This window comes from Mustelus asterias, chromosome 1 (assembly GCF_964213995.1).
Source record: "Mustelus asterias chromosome 1, sMusAst1.hap1.1, whole genome shotgun sequence".
NCBI classification, from domain to species: domain Eukaryota; kingdom Metazoa; phylum Chordata; class Chondrichthyes; order Carcharhiniformes; family Triakidae; genus Mustelus; species Mustelus asterias.
This window is the reverse complement of record NC_135801.1, coordinates 188,023,958-188,051,603: the sequence shown is the minus strand read 5'-3', so window position 1 is coordinate 188,051,603 and position 27,646 is coordinate 188,023,958. Positions and strand designations below refer to the sequence as shown.

The following is a 27,646-nucleotide window of genomic DNA, read 5'->3' as shown; positions in this document are numbered from 1 at the left end:
AAGTCCCAGGACATCACTGCAGGAGTTCCTCAGAGAAGTGTTCTAGGCCAAATTATCTTCAACTGCTTCATCAATGATTTTCCCTCCGTCATTGAATCAGAAATGGAGGTACGGTGGCACAGCGATTAGCACTGCTGCCTCAGAGCGCCAGAATGGTTCAGAAGAATGATCCCAGGAATGAAGGGTTTGTCATATGAGGAGCAGTTGAGGAGTCTGAGCCTATAACCAGTGGAGTTTAGAAGGATGAGGGGGGATCTAATTGAAACTTACAGAATACTGAGAGGCCTAGATAGAGTGGATGTGGAGAGGATTTTTCCACTAGTGAGAGAGACTAAAACTCGAGAGCACAACCTCAGAGTGAAGGGGCGCTCCTTTAAAACTGAGATGAGGAGGAATTTCTTCAGCCAGAGGGTGGTGAAAGTCATTGCCACAGAGGGTTTGGAGGCTGGGTCATTGAGTGTCTTTAAGACAGAGATAGATAGGTTTTTGATCAATAAGGGAATCAAGGGTTATGGATAGAAGGCAGGAGAATGGGGATGAGAAAAATATCAGCCATGATTGAATGGTGGAGCAGACTCGATGGGCCCAATAGCCTAATTCTGCTCCTATATCTTATGTTGATATAAAGGGTGATCTTGCCAACGACACTCATACCCCATGAACAAATGAAAAAAATCTATCCTTAATTTCTCTGAGAAGATGGTGATGGGTCCAACAGGAATTGATGAGATGAAGGGTTCTCCCTCTCTCTCCCTCTATTCAAAGGCTCTAAGGATACATTGAGAAATTAGTCTAGATCATCTCAAACCAGTAACTCATTCCACAGAATATAGTAGCTTCTAATTTGGCACGACTTGCTTGTCTTGCTCAGAGAGCAGGGCTGTGGGCAATGTAAAAATATACACGGTGCACTGGGAAGGAGTGATGCTAATCTGAAGCTGCAGCTGAGGAACACTAATGGGACAACTGGCTGTACTGATTTGACATGTGGGTTTTTGATGCTGATAATGGGTAACAAACTGGATAAATATTCCCCTTACAATCCTCTTGCACAGTGATCCAAACGTTCTTGCCAATTCTAGTTCGGATGCAAACTAAATGGTAAGCATTAAACATTCCTATATTTCACACAGAATGACACAGGGCAGAATCTACTGGGGGGGGGGACGGGCGACTCGGTGGGATACCCGTGTCACCTCTTTCCAGGAAGGCTCGCTGCACCGTGACCCAGTCAGGCACAGCTCATTAAACACCTTCATAATTTTAAAGGCCTCTATCTGCTCATTCCCTCAGCATTCTCTTTTCTAGAGAGAAGAACCTCAACCTATCCAACTTTTCCTGATAAATGGAATTTCTCAATTTTGGGATCATTATTTGGGGGACATTTATCCTCTAAATCTTGGAGGAAGGGGCCAAAGATAAACCTGACCTACAATGGGAGTCGACTGAAAGAAAATAAAATCGGGGACCTGATCAACTCAGTCAGATCTGTGCCAGATGAGTTAGATTGAAATAATTTCACATTCCCCCCAATCCCTCTTCCCCAGGCACAACCCCATCCAATTCGTAGGGAAAATACGTGGGTTTATGGGTATCAGGCCTGTGTGGGATTGTTGTCGGTGTAGACTCGATGGGCCAAATGCACGGTGGGAATTCTATGATATGATTATATTCTGAGTTTTCCAAGGCTGGTTGAGGAAGATGAAGTGTGGGTGTCACTGGCTAGCCAGTATTTATTGCCCATCCCTAGTTGCCCTTGAGAAGGTACCGCCTGTGACCAGCAGTGTGCCTCAGGGATCGGTGCTGGGTCCACTGTTATTTGTCATTTATATTAATGATTTGGATGAGAATATAGGAGGCCTGGTTCGTAAGTTTGCAGATGACACCAAAATTGGTGGCATAGTGGACAGTGAAGAAGGTTATCTTGGATTGCAACAGGATCTTGATCAATTGGGCCAGTGGGCTGACGAATGGCAGATTAATTTAGATAAATGCGAGTTGATGCATTTTGGTAGATTGAACCAGGCAGGACTTACTCAGTTAATGGTAGGGTGTTGTGGAGAGTTACAGAGCAAAGAGTTCTAGGGGTACAGGTTCAAGGCTCCTTGAAAGTGGAGTCACAGGTGGACAGAGCGGTGAAGAAGGCATTCAGCATGCTTGGTTTCATTGGTCAGAACATTTTATACAGGAATTGGGATGTCTTGTTGAAGTTGTACAAGACATTGGTAAGGCCACACTTGGAATACTGTGTACAGTTCTGATCGCCCTATTATAGAAAAGATATGATTAAACTAGAAAGAGTGCACAAAAGATTTACTCGGATGCTACTTGATGGTTTTGAGTTATAAGGAGAGGCTGAATAGACTGGAACTTTTTTCTCTGGAGCATAGAAGGCTGAGGGGTGATCTTATAGAGGTCTATAAAATAATGAGGGGCATAGATCAGCTGGCGATTCAATATCTTTTCCCAAAAGTGGGGGAGTCTAAAACTAGAGGGCATAGGTTTAAGGTGAGAGGGGAGAGATAGAAAAGTGTCCAGAGGGGCAATTTTTTCACACAGAGGGTGGTGAGTGTCTGGAACTCGCTGCCAGAGGTAGTAGTAGAGGCGGGTACAATTTTGTCTTTTAAAAAGCTTTTAGACAGTTACATGGGTAAGATGGGTAGAGAGGGATATGGGCCAAACACCGGCAATTGGGACGAGCTTAGAGCTTTAAAAAAAAGAGCGGCATGGACAAATTGGGCCGAAAGGCCTGTTTCCATGCTGGAAACCTCTATGACTAAGTGGTGAGCTGCCTTCTTGAACCGCAGCAGTCCATGTGATGTAGGTACACCCACCGCACTGTTAGGGCAGAACTCCTAAGATTCTGAGCAGCGACAGTGAAGGAACGGCGATATATTTCCAAGTCAGGATGGTGAGAGGCTTGAAGGGGAACCTTCAGGTAGCGGTGTTCCCATGTGCCTGCTGCCTTTGCCCTCACCTGATGAAGGAGCAGTGCTCCAAAAGCTCGTGATTCCAAATAAACCTGTTGGACTTTAACCTGGTGTTGTGAGACTTCTTACTGTGCCCATCCCAGTCCAACGCTGGCATCTCCACATCTTTGTCCTTCCAGGTAGTAGAGATCATGGGCTTGGAAGGTGCTGTCAAAATTATTCCCTCCCTGAAGGACATTAGTGAACCAGTAGAATCACAGAATGCGTTGAGTGCAGAAGAAGGTCATTCGGCCCATTGAGTCTGCACCGACAACGATCCGACCGAGGCCCTATCCCAATAACCCGTCATATTCACCCCGCTAATCCTTCTAACCTACGTATCGAAGGAGCAATTTAGCAAGGCCAATGCACCTAACCTGCACATCTTTAGAATGTGGGAGGAAACTAGAACACTAGGGGGAAACCCACGCAGACACGGGGAGAACGTGCAGACTCCACATGACAGTGACCCAAGCCGGGAATCGAACCCGGGTCCCTGGCGCTGTGAGGCAGCAGTGCTAACCACTGTGCCACCGTGCCGTCCTTTTACAAAAGCTTTCACAAAAATCCACCAGCTTTCATGCTCACACAAAAAATTTTCAGGCAAGGATAGATTTTTGAACAGTAGAGGAATTAAGGGTTATGGTGAGCGGGCGGGCAAGTGGAGCTGAGTCCACGAAAAGATTAGCCATGATCTTATTGAATGGCGGAGCAGGCTCGAGGGGCAAGATGGCCTACTCCTGCTGCTGGATCTTATGTTCTTATGTTCTTTAAAAACAGAAAAATGCTGGAAAATCTCAGCATGTCTGACAGCATCTGTGGAGAGAGAATAGAGCCAACATTTCGAGTCTAGGTGACCCCTCATCTGGATTTTCCAGCATTTTTCTGTTTTTGTTTCAGGTTCCTGCATCCGCAGTATTTTGCGTTTAGTTTTCATGCTCTCTTTTTGATGTGAGTTTACTAATCGCTGGACTTTAATTTTAAGCGTTGAAGATGCGACACTGGGATTTGAACTCTGGATTATCAGTCAAATAACACAAGCAACAGTTAACAGGAAAACCAGAATCAATGTTTAAATAAAGGAGATGGTTGAAAAGAAAATATCAGGATTGAGTGGGGTTAATTGGAAGGGTTTGAACTGGCCTGTGGAAGCTAGCTCATCAAAGAGAGGCAATCCCAGGGGCAGGAGTTGCATAATTGATGAGACTCACAGAGTTAGACACAGCAGTGAAAAATATAATGGGAAAAATATTAATTTTGGAAGGCTGACACATTACAACACAAAGTTCAGCTGTGTTCGAGTTTAGCTTGGGCTCAGGAAAGGAACGTCTGTGACCTGTGAGGTTTCGCTGGCAAAAATTAATTAATCAATGACATTCAGTTAAGAACACAGAATTCCCTCGAACCGTACATGACTTGGCACTAAACCATCCGAGAAATTGCAGAATGTATTTCTGCGTTCTGGAGCCTGATGGTCTACAGAACCATCAAACTCCACCAACGACGGAATTCTCCCATTCTGAGAATAAGAGCAGAGGCTGGCAACCTCCGCCGGTGTCTTTCTCGCTTCCCCAGAGTGGCAGGATCGCACGCCAGATCCTGCGCTTAGCTATGTACAGGCGGCTTCCCCTCCGGACCTTCTGGCAGCCGATTGATCTGCCCGCCTGCCATAACATGGCGGGTTCGAAGGTCCCAGCGCCATATTTTAATTCCAGTCCAGCCCACTCATATCACTCTCAAGTAATTTATTTATTAATCACAAGTAAGGCTTACATTAACACTGTAATGAAGTTACTGTGAAATTCCCCTAGTCGCCACACTCCAACACCTGTTCGGGTATACTGTTTGGGAGAATTTAACATGGTCAATGCACCTAATCAGCACGTTTTTCAGACTGTGGGAGAAAATTGGAGCATCCGGAGGAAACCCATGCGGACACAGGGAGAATGTGCAGACTCCACACAGACAGCGACCCAAGCCAGGAATCGAACCCAGGTCCCGGGCGCTGTGAGACCATGCCGCTGTGCCACCATGCCGCCCCGCTCTCTCTCCAATCTCCACTCTCTCCAGCCTTCCCCAGACCACGCAGGATGCCAGCAACTCAGAGGGGAAAGGCGAGCTGCCTCAAGAAGAAGTCTGTTCCTCGATTCAAACACCCTCCCACCCCCCGCCTCACTTGGACCTCTACCCACTGCGTCTGGAATCTTTGTGTGTCCCTTTGACCCCCTTCTTTGTGAGATTATCAAGCAGCCTCGTCAGTGTCCAGTTTCCCTCCCGCCGATCTTCCCTCTGCCTTCCATTGTTTGTCTTCTTCATCCGGCTCCTTGCACAGCCCTTCTTCCACATTGCTCCCCTTGTCTTTGTCAGGCCAATCACCCCCAAACCCGCACACTCCACCCTCGGTCAAAATTCAGACCTTTTTAGTGCTTGAATCCCGCAGCACACTGCTGTCCAGCTCGACACTGCTGTGTGGTACCAGAGAGTAGGAGACACCTGTACACACTGTTGCAGGGCAACATCGGGGATCATGTCTTTTATATTATAATTTATGTGTCCCTTCATATTTTGTTTGATTTCAGTGTAATACATGCAGAGTTACATAGAGCAAGCCAGAGAACCAGGCCTCACCAGAGGGGAGAAAAGGGTTAACGCAGACAGCTAGAGGCCTGCTCTGCTAACAGATAACGATTAACGCATGCTATCAACTTCTAACAATAGTAACGCGCAGGAGATCGTTCCGAGTTATCACGACAATGGGAGAACCAGCATTAAGACAGCCAGGCTCCATACAGTCGAGGGAGGGCATAGTCTTCTGGAAAACATAGCAGAGGGAGGGAGCGATTAACACATCATTGTAGATTGGTTGGGCAAACACAACGCTTTGCCATTATAATCGGGGAAACGGGAGATGTCTGGAGAAATGATTGGCAGTGATATACTGAACAATGTATTTTGCACGATGAGATTAGAAGAACCCATCTTGTTTCCAACTCGAGGTATTATTATGATCATGTAAAACTTTGCGACTGGGAAAAGTATAATAGCATGTACGGATCTACAATGGGCAGAGAGAACTTGCAGACAACCTGGCATTTCAGACCCAAGTTCATCTCTCCCTCATGCATTGGGAATAAAAACTTTTCTTGAAGTTCGACGCAGTCAACTCATTTTATTTCCCTCCTGCAACCCCAACCCCAGGTGCAGTACTGAGCCGAGACGGCAACATAGGAAGGTCCATGGGCCACGTCCAGCTCCCACTTGGGCAGCACAGTGGCTAGCACTGCTGCCTCACAGCGCCAGGTATCCAGGTTCAATTCCAGGTTCGGGTCACTTTGTGGAGTTTGCACATTCTCCCCGTGTCTGCGTGGGTTTCCTCCGGGTGCTCCGGTTTCCTCCCATTGTGCAAAGATGTGCGGGTTAGGTGGATTGGCCGGGCTAAATTGTCGCTTGGTATCAGGGGAATTAGCGGGGTAAATATATGGGGTTATGGAGATAGGGCCTGGGTGGGATTGTGGTCAGTGCAGACTCGATGGGCTGAATGGTCTCCTTCCGCACTGTAGGGATTCTATGATTCCATCCTGTATCTAACGAACTGGCAGCGCAGTGCTATCCATGAAGACCAGCTGGGCATGGAGATGGAGGACAGGAAGCGGTCTGCCCTGGCAGCTGGCGAACAGTACATCAGGAGCAGCATGGCACTGTGGCAGCGTTGCACTCACCCCGAAGCCTGTGAACTGAGGACCACCTTGTGCACAATTCTCATTAACAATCGTGTTTTAGATCGACGTAATCTAACGCTGATGTGATGCAAGATCGGAAGGGCCTGATGGGAGGCCAGCAGGTAGCTGCTTTAATGAGCATGCATGAGATGCAAATTTATGCAAACGGGGTTCACGCCACCAACAAGCGGGAATTCCAACCCACCATTAACTCACCACTGGGAGAATTGCTGCAAGATTTTACCCTGATGGGTTTCCGGCTTTTTGGTTCCCGTTAAATTCTCTGCTCCTGGGATAATTCTGCCCAAAGTCTATTGCTTGTCTAACAAATCCTATTTGTCTCTTACCAGTCAGGTAATTGAATGATACAAAAGTAATGCAGCTGTGACCATCGCAGCAAGCTTTATTAATCAGTCCATAACAGATCCAGATAGGAAGAAAATCCTCAACCGTGGAGAGTTTTGGGAACTCTCCAAAGTTTTGGTCCAAAGATGTGCAGGTTAGGTTCATTGGCCACATTGACCCTCGTGTCAGGGGGACTAGCTGGGTAAATGGAAGAGGGCCTGGATGGGATTGTGGTCGGTACAAACTCGATGGGCTCAATGGCCTCCATCTGTACCATAGGGATTCTATGATTCTATGAACCCTAAGTTACACTTACAGTAGAAACATAGAAAATAGGTGCAGGAGTAGGCCATTCGGCCCTTCAAGCCTGCACCACCATTCAATATGATCATGGCTGATTATGCACTTTCAGTATTGCACTCCCACTTTCTCTCCATACCCCTTGATCCCTTTAGCCACAAGGGCCATGTCCAGCTCCTTCTTGAACATATCTAACGAACTGGCCCCGACAGCTTTCTGTGGTAGAGAATTCCATAGGTTCACAACTCTCTGAGTGAAGAAGTTCTTCCTCATCCCTGTCTGAATGGCTTACCCCTTATTCTTAGACTGTGACCCCTAGTTCTAGACTCTCCCAATATGGGGAACATTCTTTCTGTATCGGGCCTGTCCAGTCCCATCAGGATTTTGTATGTTTCTATGAGATCCTCTCTTATTCTTCTGAAATAGTCTACCCCGAATCCTATCAATCCCATTAATCTTCCCAGAACCAAAGTATGCGTTCAGTTACTCAACCATTTCTTTGTCTCCTATTAACTTTACATTCCCCCGTTTCTGTCTCTAGAGGACCTACACTTGTCTTCACCAACCTCTTTCTCTTCATGTATCTATAGAAACTCTTAGTGTCAGTCTTTATGTTCCCTGCAAGCTTACTTTCGTACTGTATTTTCCCCTTCTTAATCAATCCCTTGGTCTTTCTTTGCTGAATTCTAATCTGCTCCTGATCCTCAGACCTATTATTTTTCTTGGCCAATCTGTATGCTTCTTCCTTGGATTGGATACTCTCTCCAATTTCCTTTGTAAGCCATGGATTAGCCCTGTTACCCATTTTGCTTTTGTGCCAGACAGGAATAAACAGTTGCTGCAGTTCCCCCATGCGTTGCTTGAATGTTTGCCATTGCTTATCCACTGTCATCCCTTTAAGTAACTCTCCCCAGCCTATCAAGGCTAACTCACGCCTCATATCTTCAAAGTTTCCTTTATTAAGATTCAGCTCCCGAGTCTCTGAATCGACTACTTCACTCTCCATCTTGATAAAAAATTCGATCATGTTATCGTCGCTCATCCCCAAGTTGTTGCAGAACAGGCTTGATGGATCGAATGGCAGCCTTCTGCAGTGCAGGGATTTTATGATTCTAGGATAACTCTCCCTTCCCTATCTCTGTAGCCACCTCCAGTCCACCAAGATCTCTGCGCTCCACAATTCTGGCCCCTTCCTGGCCCCTTTTGCATCCTCGATCTTAATGGCTTCACTTTTGGTGGCCATGCCTTCTCTCTCTTTGCCTCCCTACCTCTCTCTCCTGCTTTAAGATGTTCTTTAAAATCTACCCTTTTGATTAAGCTCTGTCCTAAGATGTCCCTACCTGACTCAGCACCAAGTCTTGTTTCACCATGTTACTGTGAAGCGCCTCGAGACAAATTACTACTTCAGGTGCAAGTTATCGCTATCATTTGGCAGGCACGCATCTCTGTGCCAGCCACTATAAACTGTAAACCTATTGCGGAAGCAGAGTTAATACTTAACAATAGGACAAGCTGTGAATGTTACTGATGGTTCATTTGTTCTGCATCTGTGGCCCACTCAGCAACAGTATAAAAAACAATCATCTCGTGAAGAGGCAACCTTTCTCACTTGTAACCATCGTGATGGTATGACCTCAGCAGAAGGCGTCACATTTCTGTCTCAATGATCCTGAGCTGTAGACGGGGCTAAAACCAAGCTCCTGATTGCTGCCCATTTACACTTACTCTCTGTGTCTGGATGTTGGATGAGAGAACAAAACCGCCCCCACTGCCAAATGTTTTTGTCTGTCTTCATGGCGGCACAGTGGTTAGCACTGCTGCCTCACAGAGCCAGGGACCCGAGTTCAATTCTAGGCTTGGGTCACTGTCTGTGTGGAGTTTGTGCGTTCTACCCGTGCCTGCGTGGGTTTCCTCCAGGTGTCCCGGGTTCCTCTCACAGTCCAAAGTTGTGCAGATTAGGTTGATTGGCTATGCTAAATTGCCTCTTAGTGTCCAGAGATGTGTGGTTTATTTAGATTGGCCATGCTAAATTGCCTCTTAGTGTCCAGAGATGTGTGGTTTATGTAGATTGGCCATGCTAAATTGCCTCTTAGTGTCCAGAGATGTGTGGTTTATGTAGATTGGCCATGCTAAATTGCCTCTTAGTGTCCAGAGATGTGTGGTTTATGTAGATTGGCCATGCTAAGTTGCCTCTTAGTGTCCAGAGATGTGTGGTTTATGTAGATTGGCCATGCTAAATTGCCTCTTAGTGTCCAGAGATGTGTAGTTTATGTAAGTGTCCAGAGATGTTAGGTTAGGGGATTTAGCCATGCTAAATGTGCAGGGATACGGGGATAGGAGTGGGGGGTGGGCCTGGATAAAATTCTGTTTGGAGAGTCAGTGCAGGCCCAATAAGCTGAATGGCCTCCTTCTGCACTGTAGGGATTCTATGATTCGATGGTTGTAAAGAACAGTCACTCAGCTGTTTTTTCTTATTTACGGGGCTAGCTTCAGGTTGGGAGGGTTAAATGTACCTCACAGATACATACAGGCAGTCTGCGCATGCCTACAGCAACAAGGTGTACTGCAGCAACTGACCAAGCAGATACATGTGAACACCATCACTTGCAAGTTCTCCTCCAAGTCAATCATCTTGACCTGGAGATATGTCATCATTCCTTCATTGTTGCTGGGTCAAAATCCTGGAACTCCCTCCCTGTGGGTATACCGTCAACACATGGACTGCAGCGGGCACGAATGTGACACACCACCACATTCTCAAGGGCAACTAATACTGGCAATGAATACTGGCCTCACTTTGTAAAAAAAAGTCTCCTCATCTTTCTTTTGGTTCTTTTGCCTGTAACCTTTGTTCATGTCTGAGTGTGCATGAGGTGATAATCTTAGCCAAACTTTTAAATGAAGAGTGGGCGGCACGGTAGCATAATGGTTAGCACTGCTGCTTCACAGCTCCAGGGACCTGGGTTCGATTCCCGGCTCGGGTCACTGTCTGTGCGGAGTTTGCACATTCTCCCCGTGTCTGTGTGAGTTTCCTCTGGGTGCTCCGGTTTCCTCCCACAGTCCAAAGATGTGCGGGTTAGGTTGATTGATCAAGCTAAATTGCTCCTTAGTGTCCTGGGATGGGTAGATTAGAGGGATTAGCGGGTAAATATGAGGGTTAGAGGGATTAGCAGGTGGATATGGGGATAGGGCCTGGGTGGGATTGTTGTCGGTGCAGACTCGATGGGCCGAATGGCCTCTTTCTGCACTGTAGGGGTTCTATGGTTCTATAAAATTGGGAAGTGGGAAAATCCGATGATGCAAACCATCCCAACAGGTGACTGGGGTCCAAATTGCTCTTAAATACGGTGGCACAATGGTTAGCACTGCTGCCTCAGAGCGCCAGGGACCTGGGTTCGATTCCCGGCTTGGGTCACTGTCTGTGTGGAGTCTGCACGCTCTCCCTGTGTCAGAGTAGGTTTCCTCCGGGTGCTCCGGTTTCCTTCCACAGTCCGAAAGATGTGCTCGTTAGATGCGTTGGCCATGCTAAATTCTCCCTCAGTGTACCCGAACAGGTGCCAGAGTGTGGCGACTAGGGGATTTTCACAGTAACTTCATTGCAGCATTAATGTAAGCCTACTTGTGGCACTAATAAATAAACTTTAAACAAATATAGGATTCGTCACACTCAAGCCCAGACCTTGTCTCACCCGACATCTATGAGAATGCACTTCCGGACACTTCAACAACTGAAACCTTGGTCGATTCCCTTTTCCTTCACCAATCATAGGGCAGAATTACGATCCCGTGAGGCCAACGGAGAATACCGTTCCCCAAGCCTCGCCCGCCCCCGGCATCCCAGAGGGCGTGCCGGTAAAATTCTGGCCATAGACTCTGGTAGATGCCGTGCTTGAATGACACTAACTCAGTGAGGCCTGAGATGCCAAAGCAGGGGACATCTTGGTTTTTGCTGTGCCCCCACCCAATCACACATCAGCAAATAGAAGCAGAAAATGCTTGAAATACTCGGCAGGTTTGGCAAGAGAGAAACAGAGTTCACAGGTCAAAGTTCATGTCCGTGGCCTTGGCGCAGGTCAGGGGAAATTCTTACCACGGTAGAACAAACTTGATTGTTGACTAGAGGCCTACCTCAGCAATATTGGATCAAATATCGACGCAACATCCTGCAAGACTGTCGGTAAGTACTTGAGGGAGGCTCCCTGAAAGACAATGATTGAGGGAATATGGTTAATTCATGAGTCATCAGATTCCTGCGCCATTTAATCGCTCGCACCTTCAACTTCAGTAAGATCAAAGACTTTTACAATTAATCTGCTTTTTTTTTAGAATTAACTTTCTTCAATACTCAGCAATTCTGGGACAGAAAGAAGCCAATCAGCAAATGTTTCCGACGCCAGTTTGCTCCATTCACCACAATGTAACATTACTGTTTTCTATCTTGATGTTGTTTTCCTATTTTTGCATTTTCTTTTCTAATTTTTACAGCTGCCATGATAAGGCTGATTCCTTTTGATTGCTTGAGACCAGAGGATTGGAGGATAGCCAATGTTGTCCCGTTATTTAAGAAGGGTAGCAAAGATAACCCAGGTAGTTATAGGTCAGTCAGCTTGACGTCGGTGATAGTGAAATTGTTGGAGAAGATTGTTTGGAATAGAATCTATACCACATTTGGAACTGAATGGTCTTGTTAGCAACAGACAGCATGGTTTTGTATGAGGGAGATCATGTCTCACTAATTTAATTGAGTTTATTGAGGAGGTGACAAAAATGATTGGAGGGAAGGGCTGTGGATGTTGTCTACATGGACCTTAGTAAGGCATTTGATAAGGTCCCTCATGGCAGGTTGGTGCAAAAGGTTAAATCTCACGGGATCAGAGGTGAACTAGCTAGATGGATTCAGAATTGGCTTGGCCATAGAAGACAGAGGGTAGCGGTTGAAGGGAGGTCTGCAACTACTGGTGTTCCACGGGTATCAGTGCTGAGACTTCTGTAATATATATAAATGACTTGGAAGAAAACGTAGCTGGTCTGATTAGCCAGTTTGCGGATGATACTAAGATTGACGGAGTTGCAGATAGTGATGAAGATTGTCAGAGAATACAGCAGGATATAGATAGACTGGAAAATTGGGCGGAGAAATGGCAGATGGAATTTAATCTGGACAAATGCATTTTGGTAGATCCAATTCAGGTGGGAGCTATAAAATAAATGGCAGAATAATCAGGAGCATAGACGCACAGAGAGATCTGGGAGTACAGGTCCACAGATCATTAAAATTGGCAGCACAGGTGGAAAAGGTGGTGAAGAAAGCATAAGGCATGCTTGCCTTCATTGGATGGGGCATCAAGTATAAAAGTTGGCAAATTATGTTACAGTTGTATAAAACGTTGGTTGGACCACATTTGGAATATTGTGTCCAATTCTGGTCACCATACTACCAGAAGGGCATGGAGGCTTTGGAGGGAGTACAGAAAAGGTTTGCCTGGTATGGAGGGTATTAGCTATGAGGAGAGGTTGAACAAACTGGGATTGTTCTCCCTGGAAAGACGAAGGCTGAGGGGCGACCTGATAGAAGCTTATAAAATTATGAGGGGTACAGATAGGGTGAACAGTTGGAAGCTTTTTCCCAGGGCAGGAATGACAATTACAAGTGGGCACAAGTTCAAGGTAAGGGGGGAAAGCTTCAGTGGAGATGTGCGGGGGTAGGTTTTTACATAGATGGTGGTGGAGGCCTGGGATGCATTGCCAAACGAAGATGGTTGAGGCAGTTACGTTAGCCACATTTAAGACTTATCTTGATAGGCATATAAACAAACAGGGAACAGAGGGATATAAGCGGTTGGTTTAGATAGGTAAATGTGATTGGCGCAGGCTTGGAGGGCTTAAAGGCCTGTTCCTGTGCTGTACTGTTCTTTGTTCTTTCTAGCAGTTCCTGCCTTTCAATCGAACATAGAACACAAGAGATAGGAGCAGGAGTCGGCCCATCGAACCTTCTCCGCATTTCAGTGCAATTATGGCCAATGTCCAGCCTCAACTCCACCTTCCCGCTCCCCCTGCCCCCTCCCACCACTTGATTCCCTGAGAAACCAGAATTCTGTCTATCTCAGCCTTAAATATATTCAACACTGAAACATTCATTGTGGTTGTAAATTCCAAAGGTTCACAATTCTTCGAGTGAAAATATTTCTCCTCATCTCAGTCGCTGGGTCAGAATTCTGAAACTCCCTCATAGAATAGAATCATAGAATCCCTAAACTGCAGAAGGGAGCCATTCAGCCCATCAAGTCTGCACCACCCAGGTCCTATCCATGTAACTCCACATATTTACCCTGCTAATCCCCCTGACACCAAGCGGCAACTTAACATGGCCAATCCACCGAACCCGCACACCTTTGGAGTGTGGGAGGAAACAGGAGCACACGGAGGAAACCCACGCAGACACAGGGAGAACATGCAGACTCCACACAGACAGACACCCGAGGCCAAAATCGAACCCGGGTCCCTGGAGCTGTGAGGCAGCAGTGCTAACCACTGTGCCACCATGTTGCCCGAACAGCACAGTGGGTGTACCTACATCACAGGGACTGCAGCCATTCAAAATGGCGGATCACCACCACCTTCCCAAGGGCAATTAGGGATGGGAAATCAATACTGGTCTAGCCAGTGATGCCCATGCCCCACAAAATAATTTTTTAGAAAGTCCTAAATGATCAGTCCCTTAGCTGGAGGACTGTGACCCCTGTGCCCCCAGCCAGTGGGTGGGAGGGGGGAGTGGGAATCCTTTCAGTGTCTACCCTGTCAAGCACCTCCCTAACCATGCGTATTTCAATGAAATCAACTCATCTTCTAACCTCCAGATAATATAGTTTTCAGGAAAATCCCTTTGGCCAAAATTTTCCAGCCCTTTCAACTAGTGGGATCTTCCGATCTTGCCGATGGCCACCCCTCCTGGCATGTTCCCCGGTGGCGGAAGGTGTAGGGTACGCAAAACCCCATGGACTCCTGCGGGAACGGCAGATCCTGTCACTGTCCAATGGCGGGCTGCTACCCCTGCTGGAAAATACGCTCCGGGGGATGGGTTGGGGACTGTGGGGTCTGGAAAATCCCACCCTTTGTTTCCTTTACATTCCTGGCACTCCAATTGCTCACCGACTGTTGGAAAGTAAAAAATCACTCCGGGGGACTAAACCCACCACAGGAACCAGATTATAAGGAGCACCCCCTTTTCATGTCGGGATTGCTTAGCTGGTTCATGGTGACTATCAGTCCTGCTCCAGAATTTCACACATTAGAAATCACAGAGAAAAACTGCTTTCAAGCAGTCCATTTTTGATACTTTCCCGTACTTCTTTTTCCAAATCCGTGCTCTCACTGATAAATCCCAACTCCCTACGCTTCCTTGGAAGCATCTTCATTTTTTTTTAAATTCAGCATTTATTGCCCACTCCTGAGGGCATTTAAGAGTCAACCACATTGCTTTGGATCTGGAAAAACATGTAGGCCAGACCAGGAAAAGGTGGCAGATTTCCTTTCCTCAAGGACATTAGTGAATTAATCTACAAGATTGAGAGGCATGGACAGAGTGGATAGTCAGAAGCTTTTTCCCAGGGTGGAAGAGTCAATTACTAGGGGGCATAGGTTTATGGTGCGAGGGGCAAGATTTAAAGGAGATGTACGAGGCACGTTTTTTACACAGAGGGTGGTGGGTGCCTGGAACTCGTTGCCGGGGGAGGTGGTGGAAGCGGATACGGTAGTGACATTTAAGGGGCGTCTTGACAAATACATGAATAGGATGGGAATAGAGGGATATGGTCCCCGGAAGGGTAGGGGGTTTTAGTTAAGTCGGGCAGCGTGGTCGGTGCAGGCTTGGAGGGCCGAAGGGCTTGTTCCTGTGCTGTAATTTGCTTTGTTCTTTGAACCAGGTGGGTTTTTCCAACAATCGACAATGGTTTCATGGTCATCATCAGATTTTTAATTCCAGAATTCTTTTTCATTGAGTTCAAATTCCATCATCATTATTCAAACCCACGACCACTTCCATCGAGAAGGACAAGGGCAGCAGATACACGGGAACACCACCACGTGCAAGTTCCCCTCCAAGCCGCTTCCAGTCCTGACTTGGAAATATATCGCCGTTCCTTCGCAGTCGCTGGGTCAAAATCCTGGAATTCCTTCCCTCGCGGCATTGTGGACCAAACCACAGCACATGGACTGCAGCGATTCAAGAAGGCAGCTCACCACCACCTTCTCAAGGGCAACTGGGGATGGACAATAAATGCTGGCCAGCCAGCGGCGCCCATGTCCCACGAATGAATAAAAAGAAAATTATGTTAGAGTTGTATAAGTGGTTGGTGAGGCCACACTTGGAGTATGTGTACAGTTTTGGTCACCCTGTTATTTGAAAGACATTGATAAACACGAAGACTGCAAAGAACTCGGTTTTCACAGAGGAGAAGGAGCTGGGTGGATGTACTGCGGGCTTGCGGTGGACTGAAAAGATTGAGTATGTGGACTTTAACAAAGAGGTTGTGCTGGACTCTTTGAATGGCATCAAGATAGATAAGTCACCGGGTCTGGATGGGATGTACCCCAGGTTACTGTGGGAGGCGAAGGAAGAGATTGCAGAGCCTCTAGCGATGATCTTTGCGTCGTCGATGGAGACAGGAGAGGTGCCGGAGGATTGGAGGATTGCCGATGTGGTTCCTATTTTCAAGAAGGGGAATAGGGATAGCCCAGGAAATTACCGACCGGTGAGTCTAACCTCAGTGGTTGGTAAGCTAATGGAGAAGATCCTGAGGGACAAGATTTATGAGCATTTAGAGAGGTTTAGTATGCTCAAGAATACTCAGCATGGCTTTGTCAAAGGCAAATCGTGCCTTACGAGCCTGGTGGAGTTCTTCGAAAATGTGATTAAACACATTGACGAAGGGAAAGCGGTAGATGTGGTTTATATGGATTTTAGCAAGGTGTTCGATAAGGTCCCCCATGCAAGGCTTCTCGAAAAAGTGAGAGGGCATGGGATCCAAGGGGCTGCTGCCCTGTGGATCCAGAACTGGCTTGCCCAAAGGAGGCAGAGAGTGTGTATAGATGGGTCTTTTTCTAAATGGAGGTCGGTCACCAGTGGTGTGCCCCAGGGATCTGTTCTGGGACCCTTGCTGTTTGTCATTTTCATAAATGACCTGGATGAGGAAGTGGAGGGATGGGTTGGTAAGTTTGCCGACAACACGAAGGTTGGTGGGGTTGTGAATAGTCTGGAGGGATGTCAGAAGTTACAGAGGGACATAGATAGGATGCAAGACTGGGCGGACAAGTGGCAGATGGACTTCAACCCTGATAAATGCGTCGTGGTCCATTTTGGTAGGTCAAATGGGATGAAGGAGTACAATATAAAGGGAAAGACTCTTAGTACTGTAGAGGATCAGAAGGACCTTGCGGTCCGGGTCCATAAGACTCTGAAATCGGCCCCGCAGGTGGAGGAGGTGGTTAAGAAGGCGTATGGTGTGCTGGCCTTTATCAATCGAGGGATTGAGTTTCGGAGTCCGGGGATAATGATGCAGCTATATAAGACCCTCGTCAGACCCCACTTGGAATACTGTGCTCAGTTCTGGTTGCCTCATTACAGGAAGGATGTGGAAAAGATTGAAAGGGTGCAGAGTAGATTTACAAGGATGTTGCCTGGATTGAGTGGCATGCCTTATGAGGATAGGCTGAAGGAGCTCGGCCTTTTCTCTTTGGAGAGACGTAGGATGAGAGGAGACCTCATAGAGGTATATAAGATGTTGAGAGGCATAGGTCGGGTGGACTTTCAGAGGCTTTTTCCCAGGGTGGAAATGGCTGCTACGAGAGGACACAGGTTTAAGGTGCTGGGGGGTAGGTACAGGGGAAATGTTAGGGGGAGGTTTTCCACACAGAGGGTGGTGGGCGAGTGGAATTGGCTGCCGTCAGTGGTGGTGGAGGCAAACTCAATCGGGTCTTTTAAGAGACTCCTGGATGAGTACATGGGACTTAATAGGATGGAGGGTTATAGGTAGGCCTAAAAGGTAGGGATATGTTCGGCACAACTTGTGGGGCCAAAGGGCCTGTTTTGTGCTGTAGTTTTTCTATGTTTCTATGTTTCTAAGATTTACGAGGATGTTGCCAGGACTAGTGGGCCTGAGGTAGAGGGATAGGTTGACCAGTCTAAGGCTAGTAGCTTTGACAAAGGGCCATCTGGATTCTAAACGTCAGCTCTTTTCCCTCCTTGCAGATGCTGCCAGACCTGCTGAGATTTTCCAGCATTTTCTCTTTTGGTTTCAGATTCCAGCATCCGCACTAATTTGCTTTTATCTAGGGCTGACATTTCTTCCCTCAGAGGGTTGTGAGTGTTTGGAATTTTCCACCCCAGAAGGTTACGGGTTCTTGGTCGCTGACTGTATTCAAGACTGAGATAGAAACATAGAAGATAGGAGCAGGAGGAGGCCATTCGGCCCTTCGAGCCTGCTCCGACATTCACCACGATCATGGCTGATCGTCCAACTCAATAGCCTAATCCTGCTTTCCCCCATAACCTTTGATCCTATTCGCCCCAAGTGCAAAATGACCCCTGGCTCTGGACACACTGGGGCAAAGGGATAAAGTGAGAAAATGGAATTGAAATAGAGGAAAGCTATGATCTTAATGAACGGCGGAGCAGGTTTGAGGGACTGTCCGGCCTCCTCCTGCGCCAGGATTTTACGTAGACCAGCGAGGTACTTACCTGCATGAGTAAAGTGTTGCCTTCCAGTGTTGACTGCATCAGGATGTTAAATGTCTCAAACAGTTTGTGCACCGATTCTTCATATTCCAACTTTTCTTTCCCCTCATAAAGCCTAAAACAAAGAATGAGATGGTGAAGTATTGTTTGATTCAAGCATCATCCTTTCAATGCTCGATAGCTTGACTGCTGAGTGGTTTTTCAGGTGAACCAGAGACCGATGGGCATCTCAGATCCCATTCCCACTCCAATCTTTTTGTTACCTTCTTGCGCCAACTCAAGCTCCAGGAACAGTAACTCAGCCTTTTCCTGGCTGAGGAAGGGATGTAACCCACTGAATTCTGCACAACGTGTAGTTCACTGGCCTTGCATCTCTTCCCAAGGTCAGAAAGTTGTGGGTTCAAATCCCACTCCAGAGACCTGGGTGCAATCTAGACTGACGCCTTCAGTGCCGTACTGAGGAAGAGCTGCACTGCCGGAGGTGTGGTCCTCCAGATTGAAATATGAAAAAGATGTTCTATCTGGTATCTTGGCTGGGCTCACAATACAGGAGCGGCACAGTGGCACAGTGGTTAGCGCTGGCTGTCTCACAGCGCTGGGGACCCAGGTTCAATTCCGGCCTTGGGTGACTGTGTGGAGTTTGCACATTCTTCCTGTATCTGCGTGGGTTTCCTCCAGGTGCTCTGGTTTCCTCCCACAGCGAAAGATGTGCGGGTTAGGTGGATTGGTCATGCTATATTTCCCCTTAATGCCCCAAGATGTGCGGGTTCAGGGAATTAATGGGGAACATACATAGGGTTATGGGAATAGGGCCTGGGTGGGATGCTCATCTGGTGAGTCTCATTAACCAAAGGGCCTCCTTCGCAGTGTAGGTGACTGACTGTGCAGAGTCTGCATGTTCTCCCCGTGTCTGCGTGGGTTTTCTCCGGATGCTCCGGTTTCCTCCCACACCGAAAGACATGCTGATTAGGTGCATTGACCATGCTAAATTCTCCCTCAGTGTACGCAAACAGGCACCAGAGTGTGGCGACAAGGAGTTATCAGAATGTCCCAAAGTGTTTCACTGCCAATGATTTAGTTTTGAAAAGCAGTCGTGCAGGTTATTGCGACAGCTCATTTATCCACCATCAATCCTCAGCGTTCGGGTGTTGCTTAATTGGATAGCTCTTCTGAGGAGTCTGCACAGGCACAATGGGCCGAATGGCCTCCTCATGTGCAGTACGATTCTGTGAGTCCCACCTGAACTCAGTTCACCTGAAGCGCCACACTGCCACTAAAATGGGAGGACTTTCAGACAATTGACCGGGGCTGGATAATTCAGACTTAAATCCTGGGAACAAACCACCGGCAGCATCCAGACATCTCAGATTAGCCTTTTTTGAAAGACCCCTGATGGATGAAGGGCAGAACCTCATTAAAACGTGCCACCCAGTTTGAGCGCTTGACGGACATTTAATAAATGGCTCGCTCACTTTCTAATAGTTTGCAGCAACAGTTGAGGTGTTTAGTATTCAGAATCGGTACAGCTGTGACGCTGGGTGATTGCTCAATGATATGGCCAGGTAATAGAGAGGGGACTCACTGTGAGTAGAGGGATCTTGACCGAACTGTGAACTTAAAGATGTATTCTAATGATTTGAAGGCTCGTTTCAGAGGCTCACATTCCAAGCCACGGCTTGCAATGTCAACGTAATCTGTTAGCACAGACAACAACTTCCTGCAATGAGAAGAGGTTCCGATGTTAGAGGCAGTCAAATATGTCAATTGCTTTTTTCTTTTCCCCACCAACAACCCCCACCACCACACGCACCCCGCCCCCCCCCCCCCCCCCCCACCATGCCCACTGCCCCCACACCCTCCCCAGTTTCCTACAAATATCTTGACTTCCTGACCCTGGTACCCTTCATGTGTGAACTGTTTGCCTCCAGTGCATTTCTCACTTCACTGTTCTACATAGGTTCATAAGATATAGGAGCAGAATTAGGCCATTCAGCCCATTGAGTCCGCTCCGCCATTCGATCATGGCTGATATGCTCCTCATCCCCTTCTCCTGCCTTCTCCCCATAACCCTTCAACCCATTACCAATTAAAAACCTGTCTGACTCCTCCTTAAGTTTACTCACTGTCCCAGCATCCACTGCACTTTAGGGTAGTGAATTCCACAGATTCACAACCCTTTGGGAGAAGTAGTTTCTCCTCAACTCTGTTTTAAATTTGCTACCCCTTATCCTAAGACTATGACCTCTCATCCTAGAATGCCCCACAAGAGGAAGCACCTGCTCCACATCTCCTTTATCCATAACTTTTATCATCTTGTATACCTCAATTTGATCTCCCCCTCATTCTTCTAAATTCCAGAGAGTATAGGCCTAAACTGTTCAATCTCTCTTCATACGACAAACCCCCTCATCTCCGTGCTCAGCTGTCCCACCCATAGCACGAGGTCCACACCCTGCAAATGTTGAAGATTATATATACAGAATACCTCTTTCTGTTGCCTCACATCCTACCCGAGAATTTGAATGGGACAGATATTGGATGTGGTTGCACTCGGGAGGGTACAGAGGAGATTGATGAGAATGTTGCCAGGACTGGGAAATTGCAGCTACGAGGAAAGATTGGATAGGCCTGCACCGACAACAATCCCAACCAGGCCCTACCTCACGTCTTTACCCTGCTTATCCCCCTAACCTACACACCTTGGGACACTAAGAGGCAATTTAGCATGGCCAATCCATCTAGCCCACATGTCTTTGGGTTGTGGGAGGAAACCGGAGCACCCAGAGGCACGGTGGCACAGTAGTTAGCACTGCTGTCTCACAGCTGCAGGGACCTGGGTTCGATTCCTGGCTTGGGTCACTGTCTGTGTGGTGTTTGCACGTTCTCCCCGTGTCTATGTGGGTTTCCTCCGGGTGCTCCAGTTTCCTCCCACAGTCCAAAGATGTGCGGGTTAGATTGATTGGCCATGCTAAATTGTCCCTTAGTGTCTCAGGATGTGTAGGCTAGAGGGATTAGCGGGGTAAATGTGTGGGGTTAGGGCCTGGGGTGGGATTGTTGTCAGTGCAGACTCAATGGGCCGAATGGCCTCCTTCTGCACTGTAGGGGCTCTATGATTCTCTCTCTGCGAAACACATGCAGACACGGGGAGAATGTGCATACTCCGCACAGTCACCTGAGGCCGGAATCGAACCTGGGTCCCTGGTGCTGTGAGGCAGCAGTGCTAACCGCTGTGCCACCTTGCCGCCATAGTATTTTTCCAAGTCTGTTTTCAATGTTCCTTTTGAATCTGCTACCAGAGCCCTTTCAGGCAGTGTGTTGTTGATCATAATAGTTTGCTGTGTTGAAGAAAAGGCCTGATGAAGTTAAATTCCAAATCTCATTTCAAACTGAACAGAGTAAGTGGAACTTGTATCATAAAGTGAAAATGGAATGAAAGATAGAAATTCCTGGGGCGACACAGTGGCACAGTGGCACTGCTGCCTCACAGTGCCAGGGACAAGGGTTCAATTCCAGCCTCAGGTCACTGTCTGTGCGGAGTCTGCACGTTCTCCCTGGGTCTGTGTGGGTTTCCTCCGGGTGCTCCGGTTTCCTCCCACAGTCTGAAAGGCATGCTGGTTAGGTGTGTTGGCCATGCTAAATTCTCCCTCAGTGTACCTGAACAGGCACCGACCGGAGTGTGGTAACTAGGGGATTTTCACAGTGACTTCATTGCAGTGTTAATGTAAGCCTACTTGTGGCACTAATGAATAAACTTTAATACATCAACGTAGGCACATGCCTGGAATAAGCTCCCTGTGGAAGTGGGACCAGAATTTAGTCACATTCAGGACTCAGATGGAATCCAAGGAACAAAATGACCTCTTCCCATCTTTTGCTCACATTCCTAATACAGCCGCAACATGAGTTAACCTTTGGAATCATAGAATCATAGAATCCTACAGTGCAGAAGGAGGCCATTCAGCCCATCTGCACCGACCACAGTCCCACCCAGACCCTAGCCCCATAACCCCACATAATTCACCTTCCAATCCCCCTGACACTAGGTTTAATTTAGCATGGCCAATCAACTTCAACCGCACATCTTTGGAACTGGCAGGGCTTCTCTTGTCAACCACATTCCTATACTTCCATTACACAGCTGATTGCCAGGCAACCTTTCCTATCAAAGATCCTCCTTTCCAATCCAATCTCACCGTGACTGACTACCCAGTCATTCTCTTCAACTGGGAACTGCACGGATTTCTGCTCAGGGTTTGCAGATCCAACTGAAGCTAACAACTTTCAACCAACCGACTGAAACATCAACTTGCTTTGAACAAAAAAACACAATTATCTTTCTGTCAGACATACTTATAAGCCAAGGTGGCACTGAAGTGCTGTCGGATGTAGGCTTCCAGGACAGCATTGAAATGCTGGAACTTCCTGTCTGCTATCAGCCCAATGAGAAACACCTGAAATCACATAAGGGATAAAATTACATAGCAAGACAACATTCATCTCTTCATTTACAATCAAACAATCTCCATTCCCCAGCCTTTCACAGAATCATAGAATCACTACAGTGCAAAAAGAGGCCATTCAGCCCATCAAGTCTTCACCGACCACAATCCCACCTATAGGGGATAGGCCCTATCCCCATAATCCCACATATTTACCCTGCTAATCCCTATAAACCACCCATCCTGGGACACTAAAGGGCAATTTAGCACGGCCAATGCACCTAACCCACACATCTTTGGAGCGTGGATGGAAACCGGAGCACCCGGAGGAAACCCATGCAGACACGGGCAGAACGTGCAAAATCCACACAGTCACCCGAGGCCGGAATTGAACCTGGGTCTCTGGAGCTGTGAGGCAGCAGTGCTGACTACTGTGCCACTGTACATTTTGCTCCTCATAGAAATTTATATGACAGAAGGAGGCCATTTGGTCCATCATGGGGCGGCACGGTAGCACAGTGGTTAGCACTGCTGCTTCACAGCTCCAGGGTCCCGGGTTCGATTCCCGGCTCGGGTCACTGTCTGTGTGGAGTTTGCACATTCTCCTCGTGTCTGCGTGGGTTTCCTCCGGGTGCTCCGGTTTCCTCCCACAGTCCAAAGATGTGCGGGTTAGGTTGATTGGCCAGGTTAAAAATTATCCCTTAGAGTCCTGGGATGTGTAGGTTAGAGGGATTAGCGGGTAAATATGTGGGGGTAGGGCCTGGGTGAGATCGTGGTCGGTGCAGACTCGATGGGCCGAATGGCCTCCTTCTGCACTGTAGGGTTTCTATGGTTTCTATGGGTTTTTTTTCTATGTCTGTGCCGGCTCATTTCCCTGCTCTTTTCCTCGACCCCTGAGGATATTTCCTTTTCGTGTTGGTAACCAATTTTCTTTTTGAAGGTTACCGTTTCCACCGCCCTTTCAGGCAGTGTATTCCAGCTGCCCTAGAATAATGAACCTTCTTTGTGTGTGAATCTTCACAGTGCGGATTGGCAGTCTATAAACTATGGAGGGAATCTTAGCCAAGTCTGCACATATCTCTGTCAGACATCTATACAAAAGCGATGGTGGTGAGTTACAGTTCACTCAGGGAGTCCAAGTTACTGCGGTAACAATCACTTTGTTATAATCCAGGTCAGAAACTCCAAGGTTATTTATGAAGTCAGCTAGACCATAAGTTTTGCATCTTGGATTTGGCTGGGATAAACTTGAGATGTTTTACTTCAGGTATGATTCAAATGATCCACTAGGGAGCTCTTATCAAACAAAGTTTATTTAAGAATATAGTTAACGCATAGAAAGAGAGTTAGCAATAGTGTTTAACAATTACAAACAAGAAAAAAACAACCATGATATGGTATAAATCTTAACAGCTAAATGCACTGTTCCAATACAACAAACCTCCTTATAAGCATTCACCCATAAGACCATAAGACATAGGAGCAGAATTAGGCCACTCAGCCCATCGAGTCTGCTCCGCCATTCAATCATGGCTGATATTTTTCTCACCCCCATTCTCCTGCCTTTTCCCCATAACCCCTGACCTCCTTATCAATCAAGAACCTATCTATCTCTGTCTTAAAGACACTCAATGACCTGGCCTCCACAGCCTTCTGTGGCAAAGAGTTCCACAGATTCACCACTCTCTGGCTGAAGAAATTCCTCGTCATCTCTGTTTTAAAGGATTGTCCCTTCAGCCTGAGGTTGTGCCCTGGATCTAGTTTTTCCTACTAGTAGAAACATCCTCTCCACGTCCACTCTATCCAGGCCCCGCAGTATCCTGTAAGTTTCATTAAGATCCCCCTTCATTCTTCTGAACTCCAACGAGTACAGACCCAGAGTCCTCAGCCGTTCCTCATACGACAAGCTCTTCATTCCAGGGACCATTCTTGTGAACCTCCTCTGGACCCTTTCCAAGGCCAGCACATCCTTCCATCAGATACCCATCCCAGGTTTAACACAGAAAACAAGGATGCTCATGCGATGCTGAATTCACGAGCTCTGCGATACCTGCGGTGAATTAGTCCTTTGGTTGGAGAATTGAAACTCTGGCTTCCCATCCCTGTAGCTTCCAACAGACCGCGAGGTAAAGATAGAGCCCCTGCTGGCCTCTAGCTTTTCCCAGCAAACCATTCCAAGAGACAGAGACACTCTGGTTACTCACTAGCCAGCCACTAAGAGCTAAATTTCCCAAGAGAATCACAGATACACTGTTGTCACTCTGGATTCCACACAGCTTCCAACTAAAAAACAGCCAGCAACTAAAGCTGAAAGTAAAAAAGTCTTGTCACCTGACCTGTCAATCATCCTCCCCCCTAACAATTCAAAGGGATCATAAAACTCCAGGACATTGCATTAGGCCCAGATTAAAAATAAACAAAACCCCTTTTCACATTTTAAGCAGCAATAAAAGGACATCAAAGTAGACAGGTTATCAATAATGATAAAAACAAAGCTGCTCACAAGCTGCAGAGAAAATGATTTAATAAATACATTTCTTAAAGGCATAGTCACGTCACAACCTTCACTTACATATTGTGGTTTGGGAACATGGATTGACCAGGTATTTCTCCCTCTCCTACCACCCAGCATTGATGTGTGCTGTAAGGATTTGCAGGTTGATGCTCAATCTGTTTAGCCATGTCAAGACCGCACTGCAGGAACTCACCAAGGTTACTCAGGTTGCACCTTCCAAGCCCACAACTGTTACCTGTCTAGAAGGACAAGGTAGCAGACACATGGAAACACCACCATCTGCAAGTTCCCCTCCAAGCTGAACATCATCCTGACTTGGAAACATATCGCCGTTCCTTCACTGTCAGCGGATGAAGATCCTGGAACTCCCTCCCTAACAACACTGTGGGTGGATAGGGCTGGAAAATCCTGCTCTTGCCAGTTAGAGAACCTCCCTCCCTCACTAACAACACTGTAGGTGGACCAACACCTCAGGAACTGCAGCAGTTCAAGAAGGCAGCTCACCACCACCTTCTCAAGGAATGGGCATTAAATGCCAGCAATTGCCACTGGGGAGGGGATGGCCTCGTGGTATTATCGCGAGACAATTATTCCAGAAACTCAGCTAATGTTCTGGGGGCCCAGGTGCGAATCCCGCCATGGCAGACAATGGAATTTGAATTCAATAAAAAAGTCTGGATTAAGAATCTACTGATGACCATGAAACCATTGTCGATTATCGGAAAAACCCATCTGGTTCATTAATGTCCTTTTGGGAAGGAAATCTGCCATCCTTACCTGGTCTGGCCTACATGTGACTCCAGAGCTACAGCAATGTGTTTGACTCTCAACTGCCCTTGGGCACTAGGGATGGGCAATAAATGCTGGCCAGCCAGCGACACCCATGTCCCATGAATGAATAATGAAAAAATATTCTGTAAATGAATTTTTTTAAAAACCCTTTTGTCATCATGTTCTGGGGTTGGACTGAAACTCGGAATATTTGACTCAAAGACAATGATCCTACCCCTTACACTGGAAGGATTTCTCAACATTAAAGCAGGGGGGTCATTAAATAGCAAACACAAAGTTGCACAGTCTTTACAGCACAGAAACAGTTCATTAAATGAGGTCCATGCTATTGTTTGTTACTCAACATGAGCCATATTTTCACCCTCCTCCATATAACTCCATCAATATATCATTCTCAGGATTGACAAATCTTTATCATCGAATGAATAGAATCCTAAAGTACAGAAGGAGGCCATTTGGCCCATCGAATCTGCACCGACAATCCCACCCAGGCCCTATCCCCACAATCCCATGCATTTACCCGAGCGAGTCGATGGATAAAGATAAGTGTCGTCCTCAAGTTAAGGTGCTAAATTGGGGGAAGGCTAATTACAATAATATTAGGCAGGAACTGAAGAATGGAGATTGGGGGCAGACATTTGAGGGCAAATCAACATCTGGCATGTGGGAGTCTTTCAAGTGTAAGTTGATAGGGATACAGGACCGGCACATTCATGTAAGGATTAGAATAAGTACGGCAAGTTTTAGGCACCTTGGATAACGAGAGATATTGTGAGCGTAGTCAAAGAGAAAAAGGAAGCATTTGTCAAAGCTAGGAGGCTGGGAACACACGAAGCAAGTGTGGAATACAAGGAAATACAAGGGGTATCAGGCGTTTAGGAAGAATAGACAGGAAGGAAAAGGTGGTGGGGTCGCGCTATTAATAAGAGATAATATCAGGGTAGTACTGAGGGATGACATAGGCTCTGAGGAACAAAACGTGGAATCATTATGGGTAGAGATGAGGAATAGTAGAGGGAGAAAGACACTAGTAGGTGTGGTATATAGGCCCCCAAATAATAATGTTGAGGTAGGGAGGGCTATAAACAAGCAGATAAGGGATGCGTGTAAAAACGGAACGGCAATAATCATGGGGGACTTCAACATGCACATTGACTGGCAGACTCAAGTCGGTAAGGGTGGAATGGAGGAAGAGTTCTTAGAATGCTGTCGGGATAGTTTCCTTGAACAGCATGTTACGGAACCGACGAGGGAACGAGCTATTTTGGATCTGGTATTGTGTAACGAGGTAGGTAGAATTAAGGATCTTATTGTGAAGGACCCTCTTGGGTCTAGTGACCACAATATGGTCGAATTTCTGATTCAGATGGAAGAGGAGAAGGTTTGGTCCCAAACCAGTGTCCTCTGTTTGAACAGAGGGAAATATGATAGGATGAGGGATGAATTGGCTAAGGTAGACTGGGAGAGCAGGCTGGCAGGTAGGATAGCTGAGGAACAGTGGAGGATTTTTAAGGAGATCCTTTTCAGTTCTCAGCAAAAATATATTCCAGCAAAAAACAAGGATTGTAAGAAAAGGGAGAACCAGCCGTGGATAACGAAGGAAATAAAGGAGAGTATTAAAATAAAAACAGCTGCGTACAGAGTGGCCAAAAATAGTGGAGAAACAAGTGATTGGGAAAAATTTAAGAAACAACAAAGAGAGACTAAGAAAGCGATAAAGAAAGGAAGGATAGACTACGAAGCTAGGCTAGCAATTAATATAAAAAATGATAGTAAAAGTTTTTATAAATATATAAAAAGGAATAGAGTGGCTAGAGTGAATGTTGGACCCTTGG

The 27,646-nt window shown here is 46.8% G+C and overlaps 1 protein-coding gene across 1 annotated transcript in view; it reads right to left on the bottom strand.

Annotated features, from left to right (window-relative positions):
* Positions 1 to 27,646, bottom strand: part of LOC144500809 (dedicator of cytokinesis protein 2-like) — a 1,379,043-nt gene that overhangs the window by 938,327 nt on the left and 413,070 nt on the right. The window contains exons 21-24 of the mRNA XM_078224279.1: positions 22,416 to 22,516; positions 19,648 to 19,782; positions 18,069 to 18,180; positions 11,462 to 11,532 (exon numbers count right to left, since the gene is read on the bottom strand). Coding sequence (XP_078080405.1) covers positions 11,462 to 11,532; positions 18,069 to 18,180; positions 19,648 to 19,782; positions 22,416 to 22,516 — 419 coding nt within the window. The remainder of the gene's footprint in view (positions 1 to 11,461; positions 11,533 to 18,068; positions 18,181 to 19,647; positions 19,783 to 22,415; positions 22,517 to 27,646) is intronic.